The 7,500-nt window shown below is 47.0% G+C and overlaps 1 protein-coding gene across 4 annotated transcripts in view; it reads left to right on the forward strand.

Annotated features, from left to right (window-relative positions):
* Positions 1-3,555, forward strand: part of POLA1 (DNA polymerase alpha 1, catalytic subunit) — a 291,007-nt gene extending 287,452 nt beyond the window's left edge. For all 4 annotated transcript variants that reach the window (XM_068533580.1, XM_068533581.1, XM_068533577.1 and 1 more), the window contains exon 37: positions 2,829-3,555. In XM_068533580.1, coding sequence (XP_068389681.1) covers positions 2,829-2,974 — 146 coding nt within the window. In that variant the 3' untranslated portion in view covers positions 2,975-3,555. The remainder of the gene's footprint in view (positions 1-2,828) is intronic.
* Positions 3,556-7,500: the final 3,945 nt, after the last annotated feature.

Raw genomic sequence — 7,500 nt, forward strand, 5'->3', positions numbered from 1 at the left:
CTTTTTAAAAAAATAGTTCTGACATCTTATTTGATCAGTTGACTTTTAAATGAAATATTTAAGACAAGTTCAACATGCAGATGACGGTCTAGTTCATCCCATGTAGAAAATACTGTAGCTTGCATGATTTTGAGGTTTTAGACTCTAATTAGTAGAAACCAACTTTTAAATTAGCAGTTCATTTTCTTGTCTGATAAAATATTGTGTGAATAGTTAATAGTCTAGTCTGACTCGGTTTTCATTGTTTTCATAGGGCTTGGGGACAGGATATTTTTGGTAATGAGTGTATAACCCTAAGGAATCATCATGTAGAAAGGACCAGGGTAAAAAAGCTGTAGATACATGTTCCTCAAATGTTGTTCCCAGGAAAAGTAGATTCGCTTTGCTGGTGTATTAAGATGAGTGCTTTCCAGTGTTACTTCAGTCCACGAGAGCATATTTTGCTTGTGTGCTCGTGTGTTCCTTCCCTGTCTTGAAGTTTGGATTTTTTTGTTGAGACAGCAACAGCCATGGCCAGTGGCATCTCTGTGGATGGGGCGGGATGGCTGCACCTCTTCTCCGCCTCTTGCCTGATGTCCTCTTGAAATCTTTTAACAGTCGTTGCTTCGGGTCAGGTGCTCATAAGATGGCCTCTTCCCTGACTCCCAAAACTGGAACAGGGAGAAGGAATCAGGTTCTACCGGCTACATTAACTGGTTTCCACCATTTAACCCTGGGATTTCCCCTTGAGTTCTAAAGTGGCGAGTGGGTGTAGCGTTAAGGGAAACAGAGTGACAGAAGCCTAACGTGGGTGGCCCAGGTGCCCAAAGCAGGGAGAGAAAAACCACGAAGAAGGGGTGAACCCTTTCCCCACCTCAGCTCCCACCCCCGATGTGGCCTGTGACAGCTCGTGCAGTTCTGTTTCCTAGAAGACCTTCCAAACTTTATTGATTCAATTCTCATTGGGGAAGCAAGTAGGAGCTTTTTTCTGCATCTCTAACCGGCGTGGAATGGTGTCTGGGCTGTATTGACCGGCTATGGGATATGCTGGCGGTCACAGTTGTCTTTTACGAAGAAGAGCACCGAGTGACGCTGGTTGTCATTCTAACTCCGCTGTGTAGCAGCGTAAATAGTCCCCTTTCTAACCAACCTGGTGGGAAAAGTCAATATCCCATCAGCAGAGGAGGTAAACACATCAGGAGCTGTGCCCTCTCTCTTCCTCCCCTGCTCCGTCTCACCACAGCTCTGTAAATGTCTCTCCCCGTCACACATGCATTTTTGTCATTCACATGCATGGGGCGCTGGCCTCGGCCGCCACTGCTCGGGCCATTGTTGTGTATTCCCAGACTCCGATAATTAGAACTTTCAAAGTGTCTCTCTCCAGGCTTAACGATGCGCCCCCTCTCTCTCTTCTCGCCTCTTTCCACCCCCTTTGGGCATTTAAATCCTCTCTACAAAACTTTTTGTTGTTGTTTTTTGAAAGGCAATTGATGTAATTTAGAAAAGGTTGTGGAGAACAAACGCGAATGTGTAGCTAAAGAACAAAAACCTGGAGACCAAGTTTTCGTTTTCCAGGTGCTTTGTAGACTTCACTGTTGCTCTGTTGTTTCCGTGGGGTTTTTTCTTTTGGTGATTGATATGCACTCCCTTCCGTGTTTCCTTCCCGATGCTTTCCTATCCCGGGGCGCCGGACAGCCTCGCTTCCCCCAGCCTCCTTGGCCCAGGCCAGCATCTGGGGGCCTGCCCGTCTCTATCTGGGAGCAGTGACACGGGGTGCAGGGACAGTGAGGGACACGGGGCACAGTGAGCCTTGCCGAGCGTGGGCTCAGGGTTTTGGCTACCTGGGTTTGCGTTTCTGCATCCTAGATCTCCAGCTATGTGCCCTGGGGCAAGTGACTTAACCGCCCAGTTTCCTCAGCCATCAGATGGGGAATTTTTTTTAGAAGGGCCTCTCCAAACACCTCACAGGGTTCCTGAGCAGCTTTGAACAAAAGCTGTGTCATCTTAACCATCCTGGGCAGGGTTGGCAACCCCAGGGCTCACCCCCATCCCCAAAAGACCAGACCTGGGTGTCTCTGCCCAGTGCTCCTTGCAAAGTACCAAATGTAGAGGTCTCACACCCTGGGGAGGGAAAGAAAGGACCCTCTCTCTCCGGCTGAGGGTACCCCTCTCTAAGGCCAGGGATGAATGGGGTGGAAGGAGCAGAGGAAGGACGGCTGCACCCCTCAAGTTCACGGGCACACAGTGTGGACAAAGAAGAAAAAAGCAATCTTGCCAATGGACAGGTACTCTCCAGACAGCCTACCCCTCGCCTCTTTGAGCGGAGGAGATTTTGTGTAGCAGAGGGACGCAGATGGAAGGGACTCGAAGAAGCTGACTAGGCCCAGCTGATCTGGAGAGTTTGCGTTGGGAGGCTCTGCCTTCCTGTTGAGACAGACTAGTTCCTGCCACATCCGAACTTTGCATGCAGTTGTGTGCTTGTGCTTGACAGTGCCGCGAATCCGGTGTCTGGGAGTGGAGTTCACCTTGCTTGCCGCACATGGCCCTGCACCTGCAGTTCCCGTCAGTCGAGGGTGGCTCTGTCCCCGGTGCGCTGAGTCAGCTAGGTGCTGAGAAGTGGCGGGCAGGGGGAAGGAAGAAAGGCTTCTACAGAGGAATCTCGGGGTCCCTTCCCCCCTGGCATGGGACTGGCCCCAGGGGTAGACCAGCCACAGGACCGTGAGGACATCTGACCTGGAGCTGAGAACAGAACCCACAGCCCCTGCTTCTAGTGCTTGGGCAATACTGAATGCTCTTTACAAGAAGCTGCCTCTGAGACTTGTAATCCTTTTACTTTTATTTCTTTTTAGATAAGTTGAAGAAGCAGTTTTTTACTCCCAAAGTTCTTCAGGACTATAGAAAACTCAAGAACACAGCAGAGCAGTTCTTGTCCCAAAGTGGCTACTCCGAAGTGAATCTCAGCAAACTCTTCGCCGATTGTGCTGTGCGGTCCTGAGGGGTTCCCGGAAGTGGACGCTCGGGGGCGGTGGAAGGAAGACCCGCATCCTCGGCACCTGCACCATGGCCCTGGCTGCTTCTCCTGCATCGCTTTTCCTTTGGGACTACCTATCATGTTTGTGTGGATGTGGCTTGGGAGGGGGATTATTAAGGGGGAAGGGACTGCAAAAATATTTAATCTGCCAAGCATCAGAGAACAGCAAAACCGCCTTCCTCTGACAGTATACCTCGTGCTGCTGAAACACCACCTGGAGATGGCTGCTTCACATTCGCATTCGGGACTGGATTTCTAGGGGAGGGGTCGGTGAGGGAAGAGAAATTGAGAGTGGCTGGGATGCAAGTCACCCCAGGCTTTGCCCCAGGACCTTCAGCAGAGGCGCCCCCAGAAAGAGGGGTTCGTGGAGCTTGGTCGGAGGGCTGACACTTTGCCTTTTCACGGGCCAGTTAAATCCAGTCTGAACCCAAGTGCTTCCCGGGCTGCTGGCTCCAGGAGTGGCTATCCTTTTCAGTCTTTCTGTCATATAGGTAGCTGAGGGGGGAGATTTAGAAGCCTTGCACTGATTAAATAGACTAAACAGAGCTTACTTGTGTATTGAATTTCTCCAAAGCCCAACATGCACGCGTACACGCACACTGGGCAGCCGTTTTACACTCACCTTCCTTTTTTATCTCCTCAAGTAGAAAATCTAGGTAAAGGTTTATACAAAAGGAAAGCACATGTTAAATAATTTCATATCCTATAGCATTTCATTAAAAATGTGTATAGGTTGGGGTGACGATCATTGTGTTATATTCAGAAAAACTGGGGGGAGAGATGGTTAATCGGCCCTGGCGCTATTTTTCTCATTTCTTCAGAACGGTGCCTTTTTGCCAGAAGCCAAACGTATTTCAACATATCAGTCTTTCCTTTCTTACGTTCTTGGTAAGATTATACTAACAAAACATATTTCCCCTTGTACAACTATGCTATATTCTTAAAAAATATCTACCTATGGATTTTCATAAAAGAAACATACGCTGTGCTTTTTTTTTCCACTTCAGAATAAAGTTTTCTAAAGGGAAATCAGTTGCAGTGACTCCTTATCAGGTGCAAAGACTGGACTGGGGAGGGCAGCCAGGAGTAAGGGATGACTGGAGACCATCCCATTCCCAAACCTCAGCCCACTCAGGTCTCCACTCAGAGATCCTCGGTGTGATGTATGTTCCAGTGTTCTGAGTGGCACTTCCATGCACTTTGTGTCCTTTAAGAGATGAAGTATGGCTTCTCATGTGCTTTGCTGACTTGGACAGCCAAAGAGAGCTAAGCCAAGAGCCCAGTGCTGTCTCCTTTTGGAAAGCAAGGCTGATGGCTCCTGGGAGAAAGGTCACCCGGCTTGGACCCTAGTAAAGGCTTACTTGTTAAGCAGTGGAGATGACGCTGCCCTGTATCTTGCTTTGCCTTCTCTTTTCTTTCCCTCACCCTCTCCTCATTTCTTCTCTGTCTCCTATACTCAGGTTCTAAGTAGAAACACTGGGTTAATGGCCGTGTCGGTTAATTAATTACTGCCTTGGTACCTCAGGCTCTGCGACCTGTCAGAAGTTGCAGCACCCAGGCTGCTCTGGGAAACTAAGGATTAGGTGGGTTTTCCTCGCTGTTACCGTATAGGGTTATAGAGACGGTTCTCTAATGTATGCTTCCTGAGCCCACGCTCCCACTTTGCTTTCCGAAGAGAAGGCACGTTTTCCTTGATTTCTGGGACCTGGGGTTATTATGGTAAATATAAATAGAGGGTTATCTTGAACTTGCTCGTCAAGAAACTCCAGGAGACAGAAACAGGTTCTCACTGGTCTGCTTCTTGTCCCTGCATCTAGATGGTAATCACTGTGAGGGCAGGAACCATTTCTGTAGAAAGTCCATAGAAAGTCAGGAATTTTAGTACAGTTCCCGAAAAGAGCTAACACAGTGGTTGATATTTGTTTATTCAGATCAGTAACTCCAGGTTAGTTAAGAGGCTTTTCTGAGGGGCACCTAAGGATTCCAGGAGGCATCTGAGGATTCCAGGATTTTATAGAAAGTTGAAACTGCAACTTTATGAATTCCAGTGGATCTCTCTGTTGGGAGATTGGAACATGGCATGGTCACTTTTCTCTGAGAAAGGTTTCTACTCCCTGGTTTGCGTCGGTTGTCAGCGCATGGGTAGGATGGGTGCAGAGATGCTGCCCACTTCTTTGTAAACGGGGAGCCTCCCCATATGTCTCCACAGGCTCCCTGGCATGAGTGTTAAGCTCGGGTGATAAAAGTGAAACAGGCCGGGTTCACACTAGAGAGTTCACACTAGAGAGTGGCACACTAGAGAGTGGCACACTAGAGAGTGGCAGGGCCTGGTAAACCCAAGTGGCCACGTCCCGTCCAAAGGGGGCAGCAGCTACTCAGCAATTCTGGGAGGGACAGAGCCCAGGGTGGCCATATGATCCGGTTTTCAAGAGAAGCCAGGAATCCAGATATGCCATGAAGTGTCTTGATTTCTAAACCTTGGCAACTGATTTTTAAAAATAAAATTCTAAATGCTGTGGGCCAGACTAAACCTCTAGGCTAAATTTAGAGTACTAAATTTCCTTTAGTGCCCTAAAGGAACCCATCTGAAAGGGGCATGTTTCCTGTTGAATTTAGGGTCTGCCTACAACAGGGAGCACATCTATCTTGGTCACAACTTGCTCTCAACTCTCCTTCATGTAAAGGGGGATAGGGGAGGCCGGAAGTTGAAAATCGTACAAGAGCTTGCTCAGTTAAGGTTTTAATTTGTCTAGGAAACAGATGGAGACTTGTTGCCCAGGACGTGGGGCTAATCAAAGTTGACAGACTGGAGTTTGGGAGAGGCTGGTGAAAGGGGATGAATTCACTGCCCCTCACAACCACTCCCTTCTCCAGCCCATACCTCCTCTCACCAACAACACACATACAGACACACCTCAACACGCCTTTTCGAACATAGCATTTAAATTAGTTTGGCAAGTAATGCAAAGATAAAGAAACTCCAAAAGCAGATTTCCCTATCTTGTGTCAGGGTTTTGTGAAAAACACACTAAACCCCAGACCCTCAATTCAGTTCTCCCATCTCTCATCCCAAACTTTAACCCGCCTTGCCTTTCCTTTCTCCTTCTCTCTCTCTCTCTCTCTCTCTCTCACTGCTCACCTAAATATTTCTTAATTGAACGGTTTGCTGTGGAGCTTCCTTATAGCAGTTTAATAGATTAACTCATCTGAGCCAGCCTCAAATTTCAGATTAAAATTCCTTCATCCCGAAGGCAGCATTATCAGGTTGTTGGAGGCTGTTTTCAAACCTTGGTTTTGAATAGCAGCGGCTCTGCATTAATTTAACCACTAAGCTAATAAGTAGGTTTCGTTTTGTTATGCTAAGCTTTATTGCTTTTCTTTTGATCAGAATGGTGTTGTTGAGCAAAGCAGCAGACAAGGCATTCTTTGATGAGGGAATTAGCGCTCCATTCTTCCTCTATTATTCATAGCACAGTGGAATATGTAAGTACCTGAGGGTGTCAAAGGAGCGCAGGTTCTATTGCAAAGTGCTCGCCTTGTTTCTCTCAATAGCTGACTATGAGATGATAAACCGCTTAATACACTGTGCTAATTGGATGAGAGCAAAAAGAGATGGGAATTAAGGCGAGGCAAAAGGAGAAAGTGCAACCAGCCTTCAATTCACTCTTTCACCACTTTACCAGCACCAAAGGAGGCACAAGCTTTCTATAAGCAGACTAGAGGTTTTGTGCAGAGATAAAATGAACGTGTTAGTGGATTCAAGTAATACACTAATTATTGCACAGTATAAATACCACTACTGGTTTTATAACAGGGAGGTAAACTTCTTTTGAGAGGGTTATAGGATTGCTTGGCAGTGGTGTAGAACCTAATAAGGGCCCAGAGTAATAACCCCCTGGATTAACAAAATTGCTGCTTGTAGAAGTATGATTCAGGCTTTTACGAAGATTTCCGGAGAATGAATAAAAATTACTGAATGACATTTCTTAATGTACAACTGGTAATCACTCCCTTTTCTTTAAAGGAAAAAATGTATACTTCAAACTGGACTGTTAATAAAGTCCAGGGACAACACAACTTTTTCCTTTGAAAAATACTTCTCCCCCCTCCCCCCCCCCCCCCCCCGCCCCGGTCAGGTGACAGCTTTTCTTCTCCCCGCCCCCCAGCCAGGCTGCCACTGTCACTTAAATACATAAGCAATTGCTCCGTGGAACTCGGTGTTCCAAAATGCCATTTTAGGCCCCATTTAAGACCCCCTTCATTCCGACACACTTCTGTGTATACGCATACATGCATGCTCACGTACACATTTTTTTCCTCTAAAAGCAAGTTGAACTAACACGTATAATTTCCTCTCCTCTAACATCAGCCCCTTTTGCATTCTAGTAAGATCTTTGCACTCAAGATGATATGAAAAAGAGAAGTACAAGTGCCTTGTCTCTTGGCATTACAGATCAAAACCAATAATAATAAGTGTTTGCCCCAATGCG

This window comes from Eschrichtius robustus, chromosome X, assembly GCF_028021215.1.
Source record: "Eschrichtius robustus isolate mEscRob2 chromosome X, mEscRob2.pri, whole genome shotgun sequence".
Classification (NCBI taxonomy): Eukaryota; Metazoa; Chordata; class Mammalia; order Artiodactyla; family Eschrichtiidae; genus Eschrichtius; species Eschrichtius robustus.